Source organism: Salvelinus fontinalis, chromosome 11, assembly GCF_029448725.1.
Source record: "Salvelinus fontinalis isolate EN_2023a chromosome 11, ASM2944872v1, whole genome shotgun sequence".
NCBI classification, from domain to species: domain Eukaryota; kingdom Metazoa; phylum Chordata; class Actinopteri; order Salmoniformes; family Salmonidae; genus Salvelinus; species Salvelinus fontinalis.
The window spans coordinates 44,472,917-44,500,697 of record NC_074675.1 but is presented as its reverse complement, the minus strand read 5'-3'; the positions used below and the strand labels follow the sequence as shown (position 1 = coordinate 44,500,697).

The 27,781-nt window shown below is 45.3% G+C and overlaps 1 protein-coding gene across 1 annotated transcript in view; it reads left to right on the top strand.

The window, feature by feature from the left end:
• The window catches only part of LOC129865782 (DENN domain-containing protein 4C-like), a 59,491-nt gene extending 32,528 nt beyond the window's left edge, over window positions 1-26,963 (top strand). The window contains exons 13-34 of the mRNA XM_055938793.1: window positions 1,812-1,957; window positions 2,432-2,470; window positions 3,109-3,242; window positions 3,408-3,540; window positions 7,965-8,171; window positions 8,373-8,501; window positions 10,434-10,581; window positions 10,911-11,042; window positions 11,313-11,438; window positions 11,592-11,735; window positions 11,920-13,046; window positions 13,347-13,548; window positions 13,841-13,932; window positions 14,178-14,353; window positions 17,145-17,336; window positions 21,810-21,999; window positions 22,917-23,027; window positions 23,314-23,451; window positions 23,722-23,839; window positions 24,075-24,228; window positions 24,365-24,429; window positions 24,647-26,963. Of these exons, the coding sequence (XP_055794768.1) occupies window positions 1,812-1,957; window positions 2,432-2,470; window positions 3,109-3,242; window positions 3,408-3,540; window positions 7,965-8,171; window positions 8,373-8,501; window positions 10,434-10,581; window positions 10,911-11,042; window positions 11,313-11,438; window positions 11,592-11,735; window positions 11,920-13,046; window positions 13,347-13,548; window positions 13,841-13,932; window positions 14,178-14,353; window positions 17,145-17,336; window positions 21,810-21,999; window positions 22,917-23,027; window positions 23,314-23,451; window positions 23,722-23,839; window positions 24,075-24,228; window positions 24,365-24,429; window positions 24,647-24,783 (4,040 nt within the window). The 3' untranslated portion in view covers window positions 24,784-26,963. The remainder of the gene's footprint in view (window positions 1-1,811; window positions 1,958-2,431; window positions 2,471-3,108; window positions 3,243-3,407; window positions 3,541-7,964; window positions 8,172-8,372; window positions 8,502-10,433; window positions 10,582-10,910; window positions 11,043-11,312; window positions 11,439-11,591; window positions 11,736-11,919; window positions 13,047-13,346; window positions 13,549-13,840; window positions 13,933-14,177; window positions 14,354-17,144; window positions 17,337-21,809; window positions 22,000-22,916; window positions 23,028-23,313; window positions 23,452-23,721; window positions 23,840-24,074; window positions 24,229-24,364; window positions 24,430-24,646) is intronic.
• Window positions 26,964-27,781: the final 818 nt, after the last annotated feature.

Below are 27,781 nucleotides of genomic sequence, written 5' to 3'. Positions count from 1 at the left end.
AAAAGTTTGGACACCTACTCATTACAAGGTTTTAATATATTTATACAGCTAAAATAAGCAAAGAGAAACGACAGTCCATCATTACTTTAAGACATGAAGGTCAGTCAATCTGGAAAATTTCAAGAACTTTGAAAGATTCTCCAAGTGCTGTTGCATAAACCATCAAGCGCTATGATGAAACTGGCTCTCATGAGGACAGCCACAGCAAAGGAAGACCCAGAGTTGTCTCTGCTGCAGAGGATAAGTTCATTAGAGTTACCAGCCTCAGAAATTGCAGCCCAAAAATACATGCTTCAGAGTTCAAGTAGCAGACACATCTCAACATCAACTATTTAGAGGAGACTGAATCAGGCCTTCGTGGTCGAATTGCTGCAAAGAAACCACTACTAAAGGACACCAATAAGAAGAGGAGACTTGCTTGGGCCAAGAAACACAAGCAAAATACATTAGACTTGTGGAAATCTGTCCTTTTTGTCTGATGAGTCGAAATGTGAGATTTTTGGTTCCAACCGCTGTGTCTTTGTGAGATGCAGAGTAGGTGAACGTATGATCCCTGCATGTGTAATGCATGGAGGAGCAGGTGTGGGGGTGCTTTGCTGGTGACTGTCAGTGGTTTATTTAGAATTCAAGGCACACTTAACCAGCATGGCTACCACAGCATTCTGCAGCGATATGCCATCCCATCTGGTTTGCGCTTAGTGGGACTATAATTTGTTTTTCAACTGGACAATGACCTTAAACACACCTCCAGGCTGTGTAAGGGCTATTTGACCAAGACGGAGAGGGATGGAGTGCTGCATCAGATAACCTGGCCTCCACAGTCACCTGACCTCAACCCAATGGAGATGGTTTGGGATGAGTTGGACTGCAGAGTGTAGGAAAAGCAGCCAACAAGTGCTCAGCATATTTGGGAATTCCTTCAAGACTGTTGGATTAACATTCCCCATGAAGTTGGTTGAGAGAATGCCAAGAGTGTGCAAAGCTGTTATCAAGGCAAAGGGTGGCTAGTTTGAAGAATGTGAATTATTAAATATATTTTGATTTGTTTAACACTTTTTTTGGTTGCTACATGATTCCATATGTGTTATTTCATAGTTTTGATGCCACAATGTAGAAAATAGTCAAAATAAAGAAAAACCCTTGAATGAGTAGTTGTCCAAACTTTTGACTGGTACTGTATATTATACATTGTTTTAATGTTATCCAGGAGCTGTGCTAACCAGACAGCGTTTCTGACTGCTGCTCCAAGTGTTCATAACAGGCAAATCTTTAATTTCACAGGCCTTCTCAGTCATTGCTCAAAGTCTCTGAAATCAACCATCCGTGGCATTGGCTGCAAAACTTTCCACTGATGTAGGCTTCTTGGAAAGGGATCACATCCTCATTTAGGTCCATGGAGGCCATGGAGGCTGCAGAACCAGTGGGGAAAGAGCTACACATCTTGGTTATGTGACCATCTGTAATGGCTATATTGTCTTCATCCTGGGTTAAATACTTTCAACTACATAATGCATTCGTAAGAAAATATACTTATACCATTATTCTATTGCCCGTTTTGATTTAAAAGGTTAGTTCACCATCTCACTGAGTCCCACACTACCCATTCACTGAATATACATTTGGTTTTTAATACTGGAGAATTGTAATTTAAAATAAGGACACTATAAAATCCACACAATGCAAATTTCCTTTGTCATTTTATTTTGACTCTGGCCACACAGCGTTTTAGTGTTTAGATAACATTTGTGTAGCATTTCCTGAGGGTTTCCTATGGGATAGGCCCATTGACCTGGCTCTCTGTCCTCTCCCAGGTTTCCTAAAGAGCAGGGAGCGAGCCCACCAGAAGTTCTATTCGCAGCTGACCAAGACTCAGATCTTCATCCGCTTCATCGAGGAGTGCACGTTCGTCAGCGACAAGGACACAGGCCTTGCCTTCTTCGACGACTGCATCGAGAAGGTGAGCATTATCAAGCAACAGGAGTCCGTGTGGGGCGTCAGTTTAATATCAACGCCGTCAATCCAGGGAGTTAATTGAAATTCAATGAATGATTTTGAGTTCCAACAGTGTTCCCTGCAGCTAAAACTGCTTGTAATGATGCCATTTTTTTATGCTTTGCCTGCTGGGTTGGCCAATTCCATTCCAACTCCCATCAAGCCAGGAATTGAACTGAATATCAATTAATTAATTGAAAATGTATCTTTGAAAATGAACTTCACTTTTAGATTTTTTTAATTGGAATTTCCCCCCAAACCCTGCTAGACAAGAACATGGCCCTAGAGCAATGTCAATTTTCGGAACCCAATTTCTGTGGTACTGTTTTTAATGTGTTTTATTGGTGACTCAGTCGTAACATTCCTCCAGATGAGACTGACGGAGGAAGGCTCATTTTCCTCTGATTTAATCTGTTCCTTTACTTTTTTCCCCCTGCAGCTATTTCCCTCTGATAAAGGCAACGACAAAGGCACTAAGGTAATCCCTCGGACACTAATCAAGTTTTAACATATCTCCTTTTCCAACTAGTCTCTAATTTTTATGCATTAGAAGAATGGTTTTAGTGATTTTGATTTGTCTGTTTTTATTTATAGATTTTTTTCTATTTCATTTTTACCCCTTTTTCTCCCCAATTTCGTGGTATCCAATTGTCTCATCGCTGCAACTCCTGTACGGACTGAGGAGAGGCGACAGTCGAGAGCCATGCATCCTCCGAAACACAACCCAGCCAAGCCGCACTGCTTCTTGTCACAATGCCCACTTAACCCGGAAGCCAGCCGCACCAATGTGTCGGAGGAAACACTGTACACCTAGCGACCTGGTCAGCGTGCACTGCGTCCGGTCCGCCACAGGTGTTGCTAGTGCACGATGGGACAAGGACATCCCTGCCGGCCAAACCCTCCCCTAACCCGGATGATGCTGGGCCAATTGTGCGCCGCCCCATGGGTCTCCCGGTCGCAGCAGGCTGCAACAGAGCCTGGACTCAAACCCAGAATCTCTAGTGGCACAGCTAGCACTGTGAAACAGTGCCTAAGACCACTGAGCCACTCGAGAGGCTTGTCTGTGTGTGTATGGCCATGTGCGCTGACACTGACAACATGTTTTTCTTTCCATAGGTGGAGGGTGAGTCCTCAGAGGACACTAAGCTCATGGAACTAGACGAATCACAGAAGAGCGAGCATACAGTCTTCGTCATGCCCCCAGAACCTCCCAACAATGAGGATGAATCTGATCCCCCTACCCGCTACAGGTGAGCTACCCCCCAGTACATGCTGCACCACCAACAAATTGACAGCACAATAACACCAGTGAGACCGGTAGTGTTTTACAGTGGGCTCAGAGGAAGGGAAGCGGGTCTGCATTAGCTTCACTCTCATAACTGTGGTGTTTTTTTTTTCCTTTCTCACTCTGTTAGTTATAAGAGTTTCCCTCGGTTGCGTATGGACCTGTTTGACCGTCCCAGAGAGGTGATACCAGCGCTGAGGAGCAGTACACCAGGGGCCAGCCTGTCCAGCAGCCCTGCACTGCTGGCCAAGAGGACCAAGCAGGTACACGCGTGTGTACAATAACAAACAGTTAGCCAGAGGATCAGGTGTAACATGCTACTTCTGGTACAGTACGTTTTATTTGCTTTGTAAAACAACAGGTTTAGACTGACCGTGAAATGCTTACTTACGGGTCCTTTTCCAACAATGTAGAGTTAAAGATAAAATCGAAATGGTGACATGAGGAATAAATACACAGTTAATAAAAATAAAGAGTGAAAATAACTTGGCTATATACAGGAAGTACCAGTACCGAGTCGATGTGCAGTGGTATGAGGAAATTGAGGAAGGTATGTACATATAGTTAGGGGTAAAGTTACTAGGCAACAGGATAGGTAAAACCGTAGCAGAGCGTACGTGGTGAGTGTGAAAGTGTGGGCGTATAGTGTGTGTGTGGGTAGAATCCGGTGTGTGCTCATAGTCAGTGCAGGAGAGTTAGGCTGTATGTTTCCATTTTTAATGTCAGTGCGTTTCTTGCAAGCTCTATCCCCTAAAATGCAATAATCAATAACAATGTAATACTACAAATAACAAGGTAGAACAAAAACACGAGATATAAAAATAAGAACACGATAAAGTAAATATGCATACTATACACAGGGTCAGTTCCAGTGCCATATTTACAATGTGTAGGGATACTGGATCGATAGAGGGAGATATGTATAGGGCTATGGTGACTAGGCATCAGGATATATGATAAACAGAGTAGCAGCAGTGTATATGATGATTGTATGTGAGTGTTTGTAGTGTCAGTATAAATGTGTGTGTGTGTGAGCAAATTATGGAGTGAGTGTTTATGTTGGAGTGTGCATAGTGTGTGAGTGACGTGTGCGTAGAGCCCTGTGAGTAACGATAGAGACTGCAAAATTAAAATACAAAGGTCAACTCAGATAGTCCGTGTAGCCATTTTCTTAGCTACACACAAGTATTTTTTCATTTTACCTTTAGTTAACTAGGCAAGTCAGTTAAGAACAAATTCTTATTTTCAATGATGGCCTCGGAACAGTGGGTTAACTGCCTTGTTCAGGGGCAGAACGACAGATTTGTACCTTGCCAGCTCGGGGATTCGATCTTGCAACCTTTCGGTTACTAGTCCAACACTCTAACCAAGGCTACGCTGTCGCCCCATATGTGGACACCCCTTCAAATTAGTGGATTCTGCTATTTCAGCCACACCCGTTGCTGACAGGTGTATAAAATCGAGCACACAGCCATGCAATCTCCATAGACAAACATTGGCAGTAAATTGGCCAGTACTGAAGAGCTCAATGACTTTCAAAGTGGCACCGTCATAGGATCAAGTCAGTTCTTCGAATTTCTGCTCTGCTAGAGCTGCCCCAGTCAACTAAGTGCTGTTACTGGGAAGTGGAAATGTCTAGGAGCAACAACGGCTCAGCATCGAAGTGGTAGGCCACACAAGCTCACAGAACGGCACCGCCGAGTGCTGTAGCATGCAACATTCACTACCAAGTTCTGAACTGCCTCTGGAAGCAACGTCGGCACAAGAACTGTTCGTTCAGAGCTTCATGAAATGGGATTCCATGGCTGAGCAGCCGCTCACATGCCTAAGATCACCATGCGCAATGCCATGCATCATCTGGAGTGGTGTAAAGCTTGCCGCCATTGGACTCTGGAGCAGTGGAAATGTGTTCTCTGGTGTGGTGAATCACTCTTCACCATCTGGCAGTACGATGGCCAAATCTTGGTTTGGCGGATTCCAGTCGAAAGCTACCTGCCCCAATGCATAGTGCCAACTGTGAAGTTTGGTTTAGGAGGAATAATGGGGCTGTTTTTCATGGTTCAGGCTAGGCTCCTTAGTTCCAGTGAGGGGAAATCTTAACGCTACAGCATACAATGACATTCTAGACGATTCTGTGCTTCCAAGTTTGTGGCAACATTTTTTCGGAAGCACTTTCCTGTTTTAGCATGACAATGCCCCCGTGCACAAAGCAATGTCCATACAGAAATGGTTTTTGAGATAGGTGTGGAAGAACTTGATTGGCCTGCACAGAGCCCTGACCTCAATCCCATCTAACATCTTTGGGACGAATTGGAACGCCGATTGCGAGCCAGGCCTAACCGCCCAACATTAGTGCCCAACCCCACTTATGCTCTTGTGGCTGAATGGAAGCAAGTCCCCGCAGCAATGTTCCAACATCTAGTGGAAAGCCTTCCCAGAAGAGTGGAGGCTGTTATTGCAGCAAAGGGGCGGAGCAACTCAGTGTTAAATGCCCATGATTTTGGAATGATATGTTCGATGAGCAGGTGTCCACATATTTTTGGTCATGTGGTGTATCTATTTAGCAGTCTTATGGCATGGGGATAAAAGCTGTTCAGGAGCCTGTTGGTGTCGGGATTGATGCGCCGGTACCACTTGCCATGCGGAAGCAGAGAGAACAGTCTATGGCCTGGGTGGTTGGAGTCTTTAACGATTTTTCAGGCATTCCTTTTACACCGCCTGATATAGAGGTCCTGGGTGGCAGTACAGCTGTAGAAGTTTTTGAGATTTGAGGGCCAATGTCAAACCTTTTCAACCTCCTAAGGGTGTGTAGACACTGAGGACCTTGAAGCTCTTGACCCGCTCAACTACAGCCCCATCAATGTGGATGGGGGTGTGCTCGCTCCTCCATTTCTTGTAGTCCATGACACTGCCAGGTCTCTGACCTCTTCCCTATAGGCTGCCTCATCGTCGTCTGTGATCAGTCCTACCACTGTTGTGTCGTCAGACCACGCAGTCCTGGTTGAACAGGGAGTACAGGAGGGGATGAATTACACACCCCTGAGGGGCCCCTGTGTTGATGGTCAGTGTGGCTGATGATGTGAGTGCTAAGGGGCGATAGTCATTTAGGCAGATTACCTTGGTGTTCTTGGCACAAGGACTATGGTGTTCTGCTTGAAACAAATTGGTATTACAGACCAGGTGAGTGAAGACACTTGCCAGCTAGTCAGCGCATGCTCTGAGTACGTGTCCTGGTATTCTGTCTGACCCCGTGGCCTTGCGAATGTTAACCTGTTTAAAGGTCTTACTCACATCGGCTCTGGAAAGCGAGATCACACAGTTGTCCGGAACAGCTGGGGCTCTCATGCATGGTTCAGTGTTGCGTGCCTTGAAGCTGTTCTGATGTCCAGATGCTGTTTTTGGTCATAGAAAATTGTCGGAGACATTATGTAAAAAAAAGTTAAGACCAGCGTAAAAAAAAACACAAAAAGCAGAATTGCTCAGGAGCCCGTAAAACTGCTACAATTCACTGCAGCGCCATCTTGGTCAACAGACATTGGTCAACAACATTGTCCTGATCATTTTAGTTTTACTCACTGTGCCCTGTCTACTGCCCTGACCACATGACCAATTCCCCAGTCAGGGAATAACGTTGCCTGCCATGGACGCTGTCGGCTGCTGAGTCATTCTCTCACCCGGTGTCCCAAATGGCACCCTGTTCCCTATATAGTACTGTACTTTTCACCAGGGCTTATAGGGTGATGTGTGCACTATGTAGGGAACATGGTGCCATTTTGGACAACCATTCTCCTTCTGGAATGGTACACAGGCTGGTTCTAATAAAAATAAGTCACTCACCACTGTCATCAGCAGCAACTTATTTACAATAGGGCAGAGTAGAATAGCAGACTCTGGCCTGTAACACTGCTGCTCTTTGAGTTCTGTCTAGGCCAAGTACAGACAACCAGCTTACTTTGGACAGAGATGGAAGAGGGGGTGTGTGTGTTTTGGGGAAGGGGGTCACTGTGACCTGTTTTTAGAATAATAGACCTCCCAGGAAACAGGCTTTCTTTGTCTTGTGATTCTTGTTGTTTTGTTGTCCTCTGCTTTTGTGGGAGGCCAATATATTTTTCCATGTCAGACAAAACTGTTTGCTGTGTATGTGTAGCGCTTGTCTGGCTACGTGTAGAAGACCTAAAAAGTACCTTGAAAATAAATAGATTACATAATATAAACTGGGTGGTTCGAGCCCTGAATGCTGATTTGGCTGAAAGCCGTGGTATGTTAGACCGTATACCACGGGTATTACAAAACATTTATTTTTACTAATCTAATTATATAAATAGATACCATAACATGCACCACACTTTTATATTCAAACACATACCACAAACACTGCGTGGTGGGTGTCAGTATGTGGGCGTTAATATTTCTGTGGCGCTTGAAAGACTCTCGCCTCAGAAGGCCACATGCAGTATTATTAGGCCATTGTTGTACGGAGAGAGGGAAGGTTCACCATTAGGAACGTGCACAGTCACACACTCTCCTCCCAACTCTGACCATGAGGAAATAGCACAGGATAATAATAAACTTAACATCATCTGGAAGCACTCATAATCATTCAATTGTATTCATGTCTCCCACCCCATTTAAAGTGACAAATAAAGCTCATTTAAACTGAACAGAAATGAACTTTGCCCCTCTGCAGGAGATCAAGCTGGCCTACAAGATGGCCAAGCGCTTCTACTCCGACCCTCCACTGTGGGCCAAGTGTCTGTTCAGCCACTGCTACAGTCTGTGGTTCATCTGTCTGCCCGTGGGGGTGAGGCTGGTCCAGTCAAAGAGCTGGGCCATGCAGCAGGCCTACAACGTCCTGCTCAAGATGAGGACCTCTGAGGTGGAGGTCCTGGATGAGGTGAAGGGAGGGGAGTTGGGGTATGGGTTGGGTTGTGGGGATGGTGGGGAGATTGGTATGTAAAGGTGTTTGTCAATGTTAACATGTGTGGTTGTGTGTGTGCACGAGTGTCATCATTTCCACTACAGGGGTAACGACTACAGTGGAAGTCTACTGTAGCTATTAGGTTGTTATTATTAGCCACCATCTCTCCCTCTGTAGGTGTGTTACCGTGTAGTGATGCAGCTGTGTGGTTTGTACGGTCAGCCGGTCATGGCCGTCCGTGTTCTGGTGGAGATGAAGAAGGCAGGGGTGCACCCTAACGCTATCACCTATGGCTACTACAACAAGGTAGGTTACTTTAACCAGCCCATACACTTACAGGTAACTGCCAAAATAAAGGAAACGCCAACGTAGTGTCTTAATAGGACGTTGGGCCAGAACGGCTTCAATGCGCCTTGTTATAGATTCTACAAGTGTCTGGAAATTTATTGGAGGGATGTGACACCGTTCTTCTACGAGAAATTCCATAATTTGGTGTTTTGTTGATGGTGGTGGAGAACGCTGTCTCAGGCGCCGCTCCAGAATCTCCTTTAAGTGTTCAATTGGGTTGAGATCTGGTGACAGAGACACGCATGTATGTATGTATACACTACTGTTAAAAAGTTTGGGGTCACTTAGAAAGGTCCTTGTTTTTGAAAGAAAAGCATATTTTTTTTGTCCAATAAAATAACATCAAATTGATCAAAAATACAGTGTAGACATTGTTATTGTTGTAAATGACTATTGTAGCTGGAAATGGAATATCTACGTAGTCGTACAGAGGCCCATTATCAGCAACCATCACTCCTGTGTTCCAATGGCATGTTGTTAGCTAATCCAAGTTTATGATTTTAAAAGGCTAATTGATCATTAGAAAACCCTTTTGCAATTATGTTAGCACAGCTGAAAACTGTTGTGCTTATTAAAGAAGCAATAAAACTGGCCTCCTTTAGACTAGTTGAGTATCTGGAGCATCAGCATTTGTGGGTTTAATTACAGGCTCAAAATGGCCAGAAACAAATAACTTTCTTCTGAAACTCGTCAGTCTATTCTTGTTCTGAGAAATTAAGGCTATTCCATGCGAGAAATGGCCAAGAAACTGAAGATCTTGTCAACGCTGTGTACTACTCCCTTCACAGAACAGCGCGAACTGGCACTAACCAGAATAGAAAGAGGAGTGGGTGGCCCCGGTGCACAACTGCGCAAGAGGACAAGTACCATAAACTTGGATTAGCTAACATAACGTGCCATACACTGTATTTGTGATCAATTTTATGTTATTTTAATGGACAAAAAATGTGCTTTAAAAAAAAGACATTTCTAAGTGACCCCAAACTTTTATGTGTGTGTATGTATGTATGTATGTATGTATATATATATATATATATATATATATATATATATATATATATATATATATATATATATATATATATATATATATATATATATACACCCAGTTGCCCATTATTTTGGCTACCATGGCTAGTTGGAAATCTCAGTGACTTTGAAAGAGGGGTCTCAAAGGAGTATAGGGTGTGTGTGTGTATATATACATACACACCCACCCTATACTCCTTTGAGACCCCTCTTTCAAAGTCACTGAGATTTCCAACTAGCCATGGTAGCCAAAATAATGGGCAACTGGGTATTTTTATACTTGACCCTAAGCATAATGGGATGTTAAATACTTAGGAACCATACCTGTGTGGATGCACCTGCTTTCAATATACCTTGTATCCCTCATTTACTCACGTGTTTCCTTTATTTTGGCAGTCCAATTAGCTCCCTGCCCCATCTCCTTTGACCCTTCAGTGTTTGGTCTGGATAGGGTTGAAGGGATAGATTTGGGCAATTTCCCGAGGGTCTGATGAACGCATGGACACCATTTCTGTGTCTCTGCGTCCAGTATGAAGGAAGTTAGCAGTAGTTCTGTGAGATAATGCTAACAAGCGTTAGCGCAATGACTGGAAGACTACAGGAAACATTGGCATGCTACCTTCATACTGGACACAGAGACATAAAAATGGTATCCACTAGTTCATCAGGCTCTGAGGAATGTTTAATGTTTAAGATGTTTAGTGGTGGAGATTCCACCATATTGCTTATACCTTATATATCTGCAAACATTTAAGATTAGGGCAAAGGTGTAGGGAGGGTTAGGGCACTTTAAACTAGCTCATACAAATACCTAAATTCAAAGCAGTTCCATGTTAACTTGCAATCCGCTCTTTCCTCCAGGCTGTTCTGGAAGGCCCCTGGCCAAGTCGGAACCGCAGCGGTCTCTTCATGTGGGCCAAGGTTCGCAACGTGGTGCGCACTGTGGCCCAATTTAAACAGGCACTCCACCGGATGCCCGCCACGGAAGGACCTACCATCATCACGACAGGTGAGGTGTCAGAACACTACAGGGACAGAGCATGGGAGAGTGTCGTTCACTTAGGTTGGAGTGGAATCACAACAGGTTTTGCACCAAATGCATATTTCTTTCTAAATGTTTTAAATCCATTTTAACGATGCAATGTAATGAATCAGTGCTTGATTATAGGACAGTAAAGTCAATTCACAATAATACAGTATTATACTGTACAGGCTGTATTGCTTTGTTTCTTTGTATAACTACTACATGGTAAAAGGCAGTAGCTCCCTTTTACCTTACTCACCTAAAACTCTGATCTGGGACACAGGAAGTGATGTAGGCTTGTTCTCTGTCTGTAGAGGTGTCAGTGAGCGGTGACCGGCTGAGCCACGGGAGTGCAGACCACTCCAGCGAGGTGAACGGAGAGGATCACACGCTGTTCGCACGCAGCCTCATCATAGGAGATGCCACGGACAACCACTGCAGCACGGGTAGGCTGCAGCACGGGTAGGCTGCAGCACGGGTAGGCTGCAGCACGGGTAGGCTGCAGCACGGGTAGGCTGCAGCCTGGAAACACTGGACCAGGCCACTCACACAACTTTGCCCAGCCCCTAGCTGCTAGCTCCTAGCCCCTATCCCCTAGCTGCTAGCCCCTCACCCCTAGATACTAGCCTATAGCCCCGAGCACTGAGCCCCAACTCATTAGAAATGCACAGATCTGAACGGACTGGGTAGATAAACAATATGTTTGTGTCCCACAGGAGGTCAGTCTGACCAGGGCTACGGCTCTAAAGATGAGTTGCATCAGGAGCAAGTGGATTTGGCTCAATCAACAGCCCCTCTTGTCAATGTGGATCACCGCAGCAAGCCCAAAGCACAGCACAATGGTAACCCAATCAGGCGTTTCCAAAATATAAACACCAGTCTAATCTAGAAGAACTCGTCTGCTGGTTCAGCATGCACTTTTATTCAGGATTTTGTATCAGCAAAAATGAATAACAATAAAAAAAATCAATTGATGTGGGATAATGTCTCTTCAGGTGGGGACATAGCTGGCTCGGTGGACAGTTCTGTGGTCGTAGTGGAGCCCACCAGCCCTGTTGAAGCCATGCCACATGGCCCCAGCATCGTCAAGCTGTCCACAGGAGGGAGCTTCGATACCACCACGAAGAGAGGAGACACTGGTAAGTGACAGGAGCAGACCCAAACTTATAAACCTGATCTCAATCTGAGGTTGACACATTTGATATTAAGGGTAACATCTGCAATATCACTGAATATCACTGGGGGGGAGGGTTGAGTAAACTTCCGGAAAGAAAAAGGCCCCCAGAATTGAAGGCATGCTTCTGTGTTCATCTCTACCACCAGGCCCAGGGAAGCTGTTCTCTCTGCGCAGCCAGAGTGAGGATGTCTCTCTGCCGGAGGAGGGTGAGTCTGCAGCCCCGGGTGGCTCTGGGGAGGAGGGGCCTGCAGTTCAGGGGCAGGGCCAGCGCCAGAAGGCCTTCTCGGAGCGCAGCTGCAGCTTCAGCGTCGAGAGTCGTGCCGGCATGCTGATGGAGAAACATGGCGTGGACCACATTGCGAGACGCATGGGCGCCGATGCCCGAATCCTCGCCGCTGCCCTTTCTGGGTGTGGCACCACCCAACCGCCTACAAATCTGCCATCCAAGGCCCTTTTTAAGGAGTTGGAGTCAGAGGAGGGGCGTGGTCCGATGCTGGGGAAACTGTCAGAGGAGGGTCCTGTACTGGACCCAACCGCACTGGAGGGGCTAGGGAAAGAGGAGAAGAGAATGGACGGGGAGGATGAGATGGGACTGAAGTTGGAGGAGGAAGGAGATTTAGGGGGGAGTGGTGATAGCTCTCTGCCAACCCTGGAGATGAAGGAGGTGGAGGTCGGGGCTGATCCCCTCTCCTTGCTGGTCTCAGAGCATGAAGAGTTGGCGTCCGTAACCAGCCAGGAGCTGCCGCACTCCCTGCCCGCCGTGGTGTCCCGAAACCTGGCAGACGAAATTGAGATGTACATGAGCCTGCGAAGCCCACTGGGCCCCAAGTCCTCCAGTATGGAGTTCCACCAGGGGGGCCAGGGAGGGGGCTCTTCCCCGGACACTGCCCCAGTTAAGCAAGCTCTAGAAAGGAGGTCCAGCCTCCCTGTGCCCCCTGTCAAACACCCAGGGGGTTCAAGCGGGGACTCGACGCCCAAACGCAGCCCTGCCGCTGTCACGCGCTCCAAGACCTTCACCGTTATGGCCACCAGGAGCCCCGCCTCTTCCGGTGGTGTTGTGGCCAGTCCGAGGTCGTCACTGACGGCGCTGGTGAGGTCATCGCAAAACGGCTCGCTGGGCTCGGTCATCAACTCCATCTCAGGCATGAAGATGGACACCTTGCTCTCTGGTCCCAAGATGGACGTGTTGAAGTCAGGCATGAAGCAGGCAGGGAACCTGGCCAGCAAAGTGTGGGGGGCCGTGGCCTCAGCCTATTCCTACTCCGATGACGAGGTGAGCGGGGATGGACTGTAGAACATGCATACATAGATTAACTAAGAAATAACAGTAAAATGGTAATTAATTGCACAAAAATAACCTGCAACAGCCGGATGATATAGATACCACACGGTCAAACACCATTATATACAGAAAAATTATGTAAGACTTTCATTATGCAAGCAGAGCTTCTCATTTCAGTTTCACCTCGCAAATCATATTGCAGAATGCGTTCAATGTTGTACATGGGAATAATATGAAGATTCAGAATCGTTTGGAAGTTTGAATTTTTTCTTATTTCCCCCCTCTCCCCAGGATGAGCTGTCCCCGGGCTACAGGGATAGGGATAGTTTCCCTGCCGGGCTGGATGAGTCCATGCTGTCGGGGGGTGGAGGGGACAGTCCCACCCACAGAGGGCCAACCCAAGGCCTGGTGTCCAATGGACTGACACAGAGCAGCACCAGCCTGGCCAGCAGCAGTAGCAGCAGTGACACAGGGAGAGGACCTCACTCCACACGTAAGATGCTCGCGCACACACACACACACACACACACACACACACACACACACACACACACACACACACACACACACACACACACACACACAGCTTATATAAATACAAAAGTATGTAGGCATATACTCACATACTCCTATGCATGCACGCAGAGACAAACAACGTTACCCGTATACACATTAGAAACGTTACCTGTGCGCTCAGTCAACACAAAAAATATGTGGACGGGTGTATGGTTGAAAACTGAGTGTAGAAGTGAGTGACTGTATACTCTGTGTGTGTGTGTGTGTAGTGGCTCCAGGACGGCCAGGGAGAGGTCCAGACTCTGATCAAGGCTCCCACCACACCAGCTCCTCGAGTATCTACCAAAACTGTGCCCTAGAGGTGAGAATATCATACTCACAATTACTGGCTACAGTACTCAACATTCTGTCTCACCGAGTCAAAGAGTGAGTACAAGTGCTTTAGTAACCTGGCAGTACATACATAGGAGCTATAGAGTCATTTTAGACTGTGACATCTTGCTATCCATAACACGAGTTTGCTGCTGTTATCTAGCCAGGGATCGTCAAGTAGCCTATGCCAGGTGCATCTGTAATGTTTCTGTGTGCGTTTCCGCGTGTTCCTAGGTGCTGATGTCCAGCTGCTCCCTGTGTCGGTCGTGTGAGTGTCTGGTGTACGACGAGGAGATCATGGCGGGCTGGACGGCAGACGACTCCAACCTCAACACCACCTGTCCTTTCTGCCGCACCGCCTTCCTGCCTCTGCTCCACGTTGAGTTCCACGACCTGCGCACCAACACAGCGTGGGTGTCTGGATTTGTTGATCGTTGAATAGATCCGTTTAATAGTATATCTTTCCTGTTTAAAACCCAGTGATTTCCCTGTGTTTTATATACACTATCATTTAAAAGTTTGGGGTCACTTAGAAATGTCCTTGTTTTTGAAAGAAAAGCAACTTTTTTTGTCCTTTAAAATAACATCAAATTGATCAGAAATTCAGTGTAGACATTGTTAATGTTGTAAATGACTATTGTAGCTGGAAATGGAATATCTACGTAGTCGTACAGAGGCCCATTATCAGCAACCATCACTCCTGTGTTCCAATGGCATGTTGTTAGCTAATTCAAGTTTATCATTTTAAAAGGCTAATTGATTATTAGAAAACCCTCTTGCAATTATGTTAGCACAGCTGAAAACTGTTGTTCTGATTAAAGAAGCCATAAAACTGGCCTTCTTTAGACTAGTTGATTATCTGGAGCATCATTTGGGGGTTCGATTTCAGGCTCAAAATGGCCAGAAACAAAGACTTTCTTCTGAAACTCGTCAGTCTATTCTTGTTCTGAGACATGAAGGCTATTCCATGCGAGAAATGGCCAAGAAACTGAAGATCTCATACAACACCGTGTACCACTCCCTTCACAGAACAGCGCAAACTGTCTCTACCCAGAATAGAAAGAGGAGTGGGAGGCCCCGGTGCACAACTGAGCAAGAGGACAAGTACATTAGAGTGTCTAGTTTGAGAAACGGACGCCTCACAAGTCCTTCAACTAGCTTCATTAAATAGTACCCGCAAAACACCAGTCTCAACGTCAGCAGTGAAGAGGCGACTCCGGGATGCTGGCCTTCTAGGCAGAGTTGCAAAGAAAAAGCCATATCTCACACTGGCCAATAAAAATAAAAGATTATGATGGGCAAAAGAACACAGACACTGGACAGAGAAACTCTGGCCATTTTGAGCCTGTAATCGAACCCACAAATGCTAATGCTCCAGATACTCAACTAGTCTAAAGAAGGCCAGTTTTATTGCTTCTTTAATCAGAACAACAGTTTTCTGCTGTGCTAACATAATTGCAAAAGGGTTTTCTAATGATCAACTAGCATTTTAAAATGATACATTTGGATTAGCTAACAACGTGCCATTGGAACACAGTTGCTGATAATGGGCCTCTGTACGCCTATGTAGATATTCCATAAGAAATCTGCTGTTTCCAGCTACAATAGTCCTTTACAACATTAACAATGTCTACGCTGTATTTCTGATCAATTTGATGTTATTTTAATGAACAAAAAATGTGCTTTTCTTTCAAAAACAAGGACATTTCGAAGTGACACCAAACTTTTGAACGGTAGTGTATATTTCCACACTGAGGTTGGAATAATGCTGTGAAATTAATGATAATGCCCTTTTATTGTACGAGCTGTTTGAAAATACTTATTTTTGCCTGTTTTGGTGGGATGGAGTTTTGGACTGCCCGGTGACGTCACCAGGCAGTAAATTCGTTTTTAGACCAATAAGAAATAGTTCCAAATCTCTGTCAATAACAGCTAGTTTTCAGTTTCCCCCTCCCCACTCAGACCACTCCTAGACAGTCCTAGAAAAAATCTTAATCTTTGCGAAGATGCTACTTTTGTTTTGTTTTTGATATTGAGAACTGCTGCATTGGACCTTTAACCTCAATTAATTTGGACACACTAAATCAGATTTCATGTACAAAACACAATCAAACGCTCACACAAAAATGTCTGCATTCAAGGATAAGGTGGAAGGCTTTGTCAGAAACTTTGAAAACATTTTAACGGGATAATGTTAGACACCTTATTGCAGTTGTCAAAGTCTTTAAAATGTTCTAAGTGGCTGCAAACATGTGTGTGTGTGTGTGTGTGCATATGGGACCCATCTCATCCAAAAAGTTGACTCAGGTTTGCCAAAAAGCACCTGGAAGCACCTGGATGATCATCAAGACTCGTGGAAGAATGTTCTATGGACAGATGAGTCAAAAGTATAACTTTTTGGACCACATGGGTCCTGTTACGCCTGACAAATCAAACACCGCATTCCACACTAAGAACCTTATACCAACGGTCAAGCGTGGTGGTCGTGTGACGGTTTGGAGATGCTTTGCTTCTTCAGTACCTGGATGACTTACCTTTACAGAGCAGAATACATGGTTCCTTCTATATCAGAGAATTCTAAAGGAGAATGTCAGGCCATCTGTCTGTGAGCTGAAGCTCAGCTGGGTCATGCAGCAAGAAAATGGTCTGAAACACACTATCAAGTCGACATAAAAATGTCTAAAAAGTTGAAGTTTTGGAATGGCCTAGCGAAGTGCAGACCTAATCCTAATTGAGATGTTGTGGCAGGTCTTGAAACGAGTAGTTCATGCTTGAAAACCCACAAATGCCGCTGAGTTAAAGCAGTTCTGCGTGGAAGAGTGGGCAAAAATTGCTGCACTGTTATGTGAGAGACTGATCAACAACTACAGGAAGTGTTTGGTTGCAGTCATTGCAGCTAAAGATGGCAAAACCAGTTATTGAGTGTAAGGGGGCAATTACTTTTTCACACAGGGGCATTGGGTGTTGCATGACTTTGTTTATGAAATGAATGAAATAAGTATGTAATTGTTGGGTTATTTATTCACTCAGGTTCCCTTTATCTAATATTAGGTTTTGGTTGAAGATCTGATCGCATTCAGTATAAAAATATGAAAAAATAGAGACAATTAGAAAGGGGGCGAATACTTTTTCACAGTACTGTGTTTGGCTGGATAGTTGTGTATGCTCTATTCTGTTTCATAGTGTTGATCTCCCCTACAGGTTCTACCTGAAGCCCAGTGCATCAGGAGACAGTATCTACAGCGCCAGCCACCAGCCCACATCTACGGGTTCCACTGTGCTCAAGGTGGGGGGTGCAGTAGACACCCCGCGCCCGGACCTCATCAGCTTCCCAGAATCCTCCTCTGAGGACCCAGGGGAGGCCCCGGCCAGCCAAAACGCCACTCATAAGAGGTCTGTTCACAGAAATGCCTGTCTCATGAATGACTTAGTGACGATACTAACACAGGTAGAACAAGGACCCAGATGTATAAATCTGGTGAGGAGAGGAAGCCCAGTGGCCGGCAGTGGGGGGAGTATGGAGCGAAATGCAACTGGGCCTATATTCTGTAGACGTTCCCTAACAGAAATATGCAAATGCATGTTGGAAAGTGCCAATGGGGTCTCGCTAGCTTGTTCTTGGCTCTGCCCACTATGCTTCATTTACTCCCATTGAAAAGAACACAGATGAAGTATCTTGGTTTAGTTCTATATATAAACGCAGCAAAAAAAGAAACCTCCCTTTTTCAGGGCCCTGTCTTTCAAAGAAAATACGTAAAAATCCAAATAACTTCAGATCTTCATTGTAATGGGTTTAAACACTGTTTCCCATGCTTGTTCAATGAACCATAAACAATTAATGAACATGCACCTGTGGAACGGTCGTAAAGACACTAACAGCTTACAGACGGTAGGCAATTAAGGCCACAGTTATGAAAACTTAGGACACTAAAGAGGCCTTTCTACTGACTCTGAAAAACACCAAAAGAAAGATGCCCAGGGTCCCTGCTCATTTGTGTGAATGTGCCTTAGGCATGCTGCAAGGAGGCATGAGGACTGCAGATGTGGCCAGGGCAATACATTTCAATGTCCTTACTGTGAGATGCCTAAGACAGCGCTACAGGGAGACAGGACGGACAGCTGATCGTCCTCGCAGTGGCAGACCACGTTTAACAACAACTAAGCAGGATTGGTACATCCGAACATCACACCTGCGGGACAGGTACAGGATGGCAACAACAACTACTCGATTTGCACCAGGAACACACACTCCCTCCGTCAGTGCTCAGACTGTCCGCAATAGGCTGAGAGAGGCTTGTAGGCCTGTTTTAAGGCAGGTCCTCACCAGACATCACCGGCAACAACGTCGCCTATGGGCACAAACCCACCGTTGCTGGACAAGACAGGACTGGCAAAAAGTGCTCTTCACTGACGATTCGCGGTTTTGTCTCACCAGGGGTGATGTTCAGATTCGCGTTTATTGTCGAAGGAGTGTTACACCGAGGCCTGTACTCTGGAGCGGGATTGTTTTGGAGGTGGAGGGTTCGTCATGGTCTGGGGCGGTGTCACAGCATCATCGGACTGCGCTTGTTGTCAGTGCAGGCAATCTCAACGCTGTGCGTTACAGGGAAGACATCCTCCTCCCTGATGTGGTACCCTTCCTGCAGGCTCATCCTGACATGACCCTCCAGCATGACAATGCCACCAGCCATACTGCTCGTTCTGTGCGTGATTTCCTGCAAGACAGGAATGTCAGTGAAGAGCCCGGATCTCAATCCCATTGAGCACGTCTGGGACCTGTTGGTTCGGAGGGTGAGGGTTAGGGGCATTCCCCCCCAGAAATGTTCGGGAACTTTCAGGTGCCTTGGTGGAAGTGTGGGGTAAAATCTCACAGCAAGAACTGGCAAATCTGGTGTAGTCCATGAGGAGGAGATGCACTGCAGTACTTAATGCAGCTGGTGGCCACACCAGATACTTACTTTTGATTTTGATCCCCTCCCTTTGTTCAGGGACACATTATTCCATTTCTGTTCGTCACATGTCTGTGGAACTTGTTCAGTTTATGTCTCAGATGTTGAATCTTGTTATGTTCATACAAATATTTACACGTTTTGTTTGCTGAAAATCAATGCAGTTGACAGTGAGAGGACGTTTCTGATTTTGCTGAGTTATATATACAGTGGGGCAAAAAAAGTATTTAGTCAGACACCAATTGTGCAAGTTCTCCCACTTAAAAAGAGATGAGAGAGGCCTGTAATTTTCATCATAGGTACACTTCAACTATGACAGACAAAATGAGAAAAAAAATCCAGAAAATCACATTGTAGGATTTTTAATGAATTTATTTGCAAATTATGGTGGAAAATAAGTATTTGGTCAATAACAAAAGTTTATCTCAATACTTTGTTATATACCCTTTGTTGGCAATGACAGAGGTCAAACGTTTTCTGTAAGTCTTCACAAGGTTTTCACACACTGTTGCTGTTATTTTGGCCCATTCCTCCATGCAGAGCTCCTCTAGAGCAGTGATGTTTTGGGGCTGTTGCTGGGCAACACGGACTTTCAACTCCCTCCAAAGATTTTCTATGGGGTTGAGATCTGGAGACTGGCTAGGCCACTCCTTCGTTGCCCGGGCGGTGTGTTTGGGATCATTGTCATGCTGAAAGACCCAGCCACGTTTCATCTTCAATGTCCTTGCTGATGGAAGGAGGTTTTCACTCCAAATCTCACGATACATGGCCCCATTCATTCTTTCCTTTACACGGATCAGTCGTACTGGTCTCTTTGCATAAAAACAGCCCCAAAGCATGATGTTTCCACCCCCATGCTTCACAGTAGGTATGGTGTTCTTTGGATGCAACTCAGCATTCTTTGTCCTCCAAACACGACGAGTTGAGTTTTTACCAAAAAGTTCTATTTTGGGAGAATGTCATATGGTCAGATGAAACCAATCTTCTTCTGGATCATCCAAATGCTCTCTAGCACTCAAACTTCAGACGGGCCTGGACATGTACTGGCTTAAGCAGGGGGACACGTCTGGCACTGCAGGATTTGAGTCCCTGGTGGCGTAGTGTGTTACTGATGGTAGGCTTTGTTACTTTGGTCCCAGCTCTCTGCAGGTCATTCACTAGGTCCCCCTGTGTGGTTCTGGGATTTTTGCTCACCGTTCTTGTGATCATTTTGACCCCACGGGGTGAGATCTTGCGTGGAGCCCCAGATCGAGGGAGATCAGTGGTCTTGTATATCTTCCATTTCCTAATAATTGCTCCCACAGTTGATTTCTTCAAACCAAGCTGCTTACCTATTGCAGATTCAGTCTTCCCAGTCTGGTGCAGGTCTACAATTTTGTTTCTGGTGTCCTTTGACAGCTCTTTGGTCTTGGCCATAGTGGAGTTTGGAGTGTGACTGTTTGAGGTTGTGGACAGGTGTCTTTTATACTGATAACAAGTTCAAACAGGTGCCATTAATACAGGTAACGAGTGGAGGACAGAGGAGCCTCTTAAAGAAGAAGTTGCAGGTCTGTGAGAGCCAGAAATCTTGCTTGTTTGTAGTTGACCAAATACTTATTTTCCACCATAATTTGCAAATAAATTCATTAAAAATCCTACAATGAGGGCCTCCCGGGTGGCGCAGTGGTCTAGGGCACTGCATCGCAGTGCTAACTGCGCCACCAGAGTCTCTGGGTTCGCCCCCAGGCTCTGTCGCAGCCGGCCGCGACCGGGAGGTCCGTGGGGCGACGCACAATTGGGCTAGCGTCGTCCGGGATAGGGAGGGTTTGGCCGGTAGGGATTTCCTTGTCTCATCGCGCTCCAGCGACTCCTGTGGCGGGCTGGGCGCAGTGCGCGCTAGCCAAGGGGGCCAGGTGCACGGTGTTTCCTCCGACGCATTGGTGTGGCTGGCTTCCGGGTTGGAGGCGCGCTGTGTTAAAGAAGCAGTGCGGCTTGGTTGGGTTGTGCCTCGGACGCATGGCTTTCGACCTTCGTCTCTCCCGAGCCCGTACGGGAGTTGTAGCGATGAGACAAGATAGTAATTACTAGCGATTGGATACCACGAAAATTGGGGAGAAAAGGGGATAAAATTTATTTAAAAAAATAAAAATAAAAATCCTACAATGTGATTTTCTGGATTTGTTTCCTGATTTTGTCTGTCATAGTTGAAGTGTGCCTATGATTAAATGTACAGGCCTCTCATCTTTTTAAGTGGGAGAACTTGCACAATTGGTGGCTGACTAAATACTTTTTTGCCCCACTGTATAGTGTGTGTTTAAAAAAAAAGATATACAATTTTATAAAATACCCTTTTTCTCCCCAATATTGTGGTATCCAATTGGTTTTGTCTCATCGCTGCACCTCCCGTACGGACTCGGGAGAGGCAAAGGTCGAGAGCCATGCACCCACCGAAACACATCCCAGCCAAGCTGCACTGCTTCTTGACACAACACCCGCTTAACCCGGAAGCCAGCCGCACGCACCAGTGTGTCAGAGGAAACACCGTACTCCTGGGAACGTGTCAGCGTGCACTGCGCCAGTGCGCGATGGAACAAGGACATCCCTGCCGGGCCAAACCCTCCCTTAACCTGGACGACACTGGGCCAATGGGCCGGCTGCGACAGAGCCTGTACTCGAACCCAGAATCTCTAGTGGCACAGCTAGTACTGCGATGCAGTGCCTTAGACCACTGCGCCACTCGAGAGGCCAGTTCTAAATATATTTGATACTATTATAAGGGCCATCACGTGTACCCTAATGATGCTAACTTCTTCCTCTTTTAAATTGAACTGTCAGAGCCGAAACATCACAAGCTGACGACTTGACTCACTCTTGCTATAAATGTTTCTGTTGTTAAAGTTCCTATGTCTCTGTATTTCCCCTCCTCTACGTTTGTCAGTTTGGTACCGGTACCGGAGCCGGCTCAGTCGGACCCTCTGGGCTTGCTGGAACTCCAGGCAGGGAAGCGGGGGACGTCTCTGACTCGCAGTAACAGCGTGGGCGGGCCACTACAGAGCCTGGTCTCTGCCCAGAGACAACCCGGACACGGCGTGTCCACCACCAGCCTGCCCTGCAGCCTGACAGAGGTGGTGAGTGTCCTTTGAATGTTTTCTTAACGTACCAATAATGTCCTCACAATGTCCCAGTAATGTCCTCTCAAACCTTACCACTTCCAGCGCACCAGGACTTGAGTCAATTCAGGGTATCAATTGAAATTCATCTTTGAGTCAAATTACTTTCTATTTGTGGACTTTCATTGAAATGTAATTTTCCGGTACTCTAAAACTGCAGCATTTATTTATTTATTTATTTATTTTACCAGGTAAGTTGACTGAGAACACGTTCTCATTTGCAGCAACGACCTGGGGAATAGTTACAGGGGAGAGGAGGGGGATAAATGAGCCAATTGTAAACTGGGGATTATTAAATGCATACTGGCCATGCATTTACAATGCATTGGCCTTGGTCAGGGAGGTGACCAAAACCCGATGGTTACTCTGGCAGAGCTCCAGAGTTCATCTGTGGAGATTGGAAAACCTTCCAGAAGGACAACCATTTCTGCAGCACCAATCAGGCCTTTATGGTTGAGTGGCCAGACGGAAGCCTCTCCTCAGAAAAAGGCACATGACAGCCCGCTTAGAGTTTGCCAAAAGGCACCTAAATGATTCGGACCATGAGAAACAATATTTTCTGGTCTGATGAAACCAAGATTGAACTCTTTGGCCTCAATGCCAACTGGCATGTCTGGAGGAAACTTTGCACCATCCCTACGGTGAAGCACAGTGGTGGAGGTATCATGCTGTGGGGATGTTTTTCAGCGACCGGGAGACTAGTCAGGATCGAATGGAAAGATGAACAGAGCAAAGTTCATAGAGATCCTTGATTGAAAACCTGCTCAGGACTTCAGACTGGGGCGAAGGTTCACCTTCCAACAAATGTTATCTTGTGTGGATGGTCAGAAGGAGTTACGCAACTGCCTAAAGCCGTCTGTATGTATCTCCCTCAGGATGGCCCGGGACCAAAGCGGCCCAACCCCATGCCAGTGTCTGTGCCCTACCTCAGCCCCCTGGTCCTCCGCAAAGAACTGGAGACCCTACTAGAGAACGAGGGGGACCAGGTAACGCACATTTAACAGACCTAAGAATATGTTCAGAAAGATGCAACATTTCAACTAGACAGGACCGCAAAATGGAACCCATAGATTGCCACATGTATTATGACTTAGTTATGTGTCATTAATGTCAAGATGCTATTGTGTGTGTCCCATTTGACCTTTTAAGTCATTTAGCAGATCTGGTCATTATTCAACCTTGCTTTTGCTGTTTCCATCATCCCAGTGACTTGACAGATTTGAACAATAAGCTGTAGTACCCCTTATTGAGCACTGTTTAATTCACAACCAGGTGATCTACACACACAAATTCCTGAGTCAGCACCCCATCATCTTCTGGAACCTGGTGTTTTATTTCTGTCGCCTGGACCTGCCCAGCTACCTGCCTGGCCTCATCCTCACCTCAGAACACTGCAACAACGGAGTACAGGTACATGGCCATGCAGAGCTCCCGCACACACCCATGCTCACCCACCCACACACACACACACACCCTCCCACCCAGACAGACACACACACATACTACTTCTCTCCACCTGAGAATATTGTAACAATAGACTAGTGGTCAATCTCACGCAGATAGTCACATGCAGTTTAGGAACATTGCTCTCTCTACTTATGATCACGCCGGAGCACTGTTCAAGTAGGGCAACAGAAGATGACTGTGTTTGTCTGTATTTTTCATTCACTATGTTTGCAGCTCCCCCAGACCTCCCTGTCCCAGGACAGTAAACAGGTGTATGTGCAGCTGCTGTGGGACAACATCAACCTGCACCAGGAGCCTGGCGATCCCCTCTACCAGAGCTGGAGGACCCTGCGTGAGTACAAAGAGAGAGAGAGAGAGAGAGAGTGCTCGTACGTCTGATCAATCAGAAAACACTGTGCATTCTCTCTCTGGGTCTCTGTCTGTGTGTGATGTATTTTTGGCCATATTCGTTAATGGACAGCACTTTGGGATGTGTGCTATTAAAAATATCCATACCCATGACACACATTATTCTAATGTATTAAACAGTGAATGTAATGAGTAATGAGCCATCTGTTGCTCCCCAGTGGACAAGAAGGGCACCCTGGCCCCCACGGACCATCAGGAGACACGGACCCTCCTCAACAGCATCGTCCGCAGCATCCAGACCAACGACGTATACGGCCCCATCAATCTGCTCCTCCGAGAGGTCAAGCGGCACCCAGAGGTCAAACGCCAAAGGTACGTCCTCTGAAGCTTATTATTTTGGGTGATCCATTTTGTGAGACGAAAGCATTGCATTTGTCAATGTTCTCTGTTGGTGTCTGTCTGTACTGTTTTGATCTATTCATGAATCAATCGATCTGTATCTTATCAGGGGTATCTATAGGGAGATCCTCTTCCTGGCGCTTGTGGCATTGGGACGGGAGAACATTGATGTCGGTGAGTGAACTCTTTTCATAACCCAACCACTCTCTTTAAACCAAGATTTGGGTAATTCCAATCAACCAATGTGTTGTTGAGACTGCTATAGTTACCACAACTACTATGAGCTTTTCTATCCTGAGTTTGATAAGCTATTTGTATAAAAAAACGAATTCTATTTCCAGGTTTCTATCATGTTCTGATTCGATAATCTTCCCTCCTGTGTTTCCAACAGAGGCCTTTGACCGTGAATACCGCCTGGCCTTTGATGATCTGAGCACAGAGCAGCTCAAGGCCCTGCACAAGATTGACCGGCCACCCAACAGCAATGTCCAGTGGTGCCTCAAGTGCTTTGGAGCTCCAGTCATCTGACCTTGCCACCGCTGCCCTCTACTGGACGGTCTGAGAAGCACTCCACCTGTGGCCCTCACTCACACCGTTGAGAGAAGCAGAGAGAGAGAGGAGACAGAGAAAAAGGGGAAAGAAACTTGATGGGTAGTGGTGGGTCAGGGTGTAAGGGAGAATCTTGGACAGATCATTTTTACACCCTCCTATCGCCCAAAGATGGTACTTTTTTTTTTATCCCTATCCTGAAAGGCCCTGTTTTTTCTCCTGCCTATTGTAGCTCTTCCCGCAGGCCGATTGTAACTCAAATAGTTATTTATGTGAATATTCTGGAGGGTGAGGGAGAGAGATTTGTTCTTTATGAAATGGTGTGTTTCTTTATCGATGTTGTAGAGCGAGTGAAGTCTATCTCACTGCCCAGTCCTGAGTGACCTTGCTCCAGCTCTGTCCTACTGTCCTGTAGCCCCACGGTGACCTCTAGAACCACCTTGTAGTAACCTAGGAGGCCATTCACCCATGGACAGAATACTGATCGTCACTGTCATTGATGTGCACTTTTAGAAACGGTAACTTTACCAGTCCATTGCTTGTCTTTTTTGTACATATTTTTCTACATGTGGGAAATTTGAAAACCGGGGTTGCCTTTTTTTCAAAACGAGGAAGAATATTGATGCCTTGATAATTTCTCCAGATTCAGTCATATAAACAAATGCTATTGTCTTTGTGGGTGTTTCTCTCGATGCAATTTATTTTTGAGGAGTACTTTTCTCTTGTTTGTGTGTGAATAAGTGTTGGATAAGTGCGGTTTGAGGCTGCCACAGTCAGTCTAAATCAGTTCGAGAACATTCCAGAACCCTGCACTTGTGTCTTAAAGAAAAGCAAGAACTATATGAGGTTGGATTCTTACAATATTGACATCCCAATAGGAGAGAGATAGCATACCCAAAAACCTTGAATGTTCCAGATATTTTGGGGCTAGACATCAAACGTAAGCGTGAATTGGAAGGGAACTAAGATGCCAAACCACTGAAGTGCAGCTCTTTCCTTCTCCTGCCATCGCTCCATGCCTTAAGCAAGAGACGAGAGCGGTTCTCTCACATGAAAAGAAACCATGGTAAGTTACTGCGGTACCTCAGTAGTGACCAGTCAGTCAGTCCAATGTGTTATGTTTTTAACGATTTCATTTTTAACTGCAACATACAATACAGTAAAACGATTATGGTAAAATATGCCAATATATGCATTCATGTGATAAAAAATCTGCTTGTGTACATGCTTGGGTTACTCCTTAATCATAAACCATAATATATAGATTAGTACATCTCCCTTGGAAAGCATTATGAAGCATTGTAGTTATGGCAAATACTGTTTTCTTTGGACAAGCTAGCTTTAAAGGTTTACATGTTAGTGTGGTCTGCCTTAATTCATTTTGTCACGTCTCTTGTTTTCCATTGATTGTGAATGGAATATCAATTGTAACAATGAAGAGCGGAAGAGACTTTACACAGAACGTAAAGGACTTAAAACAAACGTGGTATAGTGTATTCAAACAGGAGAGATGTGCCTAGCGCCTATGAATAGAAGTGCCAATCCTAGATCAGCACTCTAAGATGCTTTAAGAATACGGACCCAAATTACATTCCAGAAAGTATCCTAACTCCTACAGCGGCTCTACACACCGCGTTGTAGGACAATGGGTGAATATACTGTTCATTGTTCAGATTGCCCAGCTTAGATTAGTACATGATTTAACCACAATTGTTATCCTCTGTTCCAACATTTTAAAGGTTTAAACATCAAACATTACCACCGATAAATATTTAATTCACCATTTCTTTCCAAATCAGTAAATGGGATGAGAATCTAAAACCTACAGGAAACCTAAAATAAACCTAATTCCAATGATTTGTTATTATGATATGGTAACATATGGACGGACTATAGAACATGTATCAGTCCAATCACACAGTGGTGTTATATGTTTGGCTAACTTCTTATATTGAAGTGATTCCACCATATGTGGTATTGTACATTTGAGCGTTTCCTGTTGGCTAAGAGCTTATGATTATATGCTTGCCAGAGGATGTACAGAAAGACCGTTCTATACAAAATGGTTAAAAGGACCCTCTACTGTCCTGTGGAATTGATGTGAATGTCTATACACTATTGTGCCGCAATAAATTAGTTGTGACCTGATTCAAAACAAACCCTGCATCTAGTGAGTTATTTGCATTAGTCACTGCATTGGTTTGGAGACAATTACTAACCCACTCTTCAACATGGCATTAAGGGAGTACATCTTGCCACCAAAACACCAACACAGTTCTGGAAAAATACCTTTTTAGAATTAATGATTTTAAAATACTAACAATATGTAAAAAATAAATAAAAAAAATACATATATATATATATATATATATATACTTAACAAAAATACTAATACAGCATGCAACAATTTCAAAGATTTCACTGAGTTACAGTTCATACGGAAATCAGTCAATTTAAATTATTTCATCCGGCCCTAATCTATGGATTTTAGTGTCCTTTCCTTGGCCCCAGCACAAGGTGCACCTGTGTAATGATCATGCTGTTTAATCAGCTTCTTGGTATGCCACACCTGTCAGGTGGATGGATTATCGTGGCAAAGGAGAAATGCTCACTAAAAGGTATGTAAACAAATTTGAGCACACAATTTGAATGCACATTTGACAATTATCATCATAGCCCTTTGCAATAGCCGATTAAATGATACAAGATGCAAAAACATCAATGCATGAGTACAAGGTAAGTCAAGTCATGTACAAGATCATCAACTGTATTGGTGTATCTGTACATACTACTCTTACAGTGTACTGCTTCTGAAGACTTACAGTTCTCGGTCTTAACAAATACACACAATAACATGCCTGAAGAGGACCAGGAAGGAAGAGAACAACTGCATGAACAACTAAGTTCTCCCAGGGCATTGTGGTTGGGACCAAGACCTTTGTCATTGTATACAGGGAGTGGGCTGAGATTAGAATAA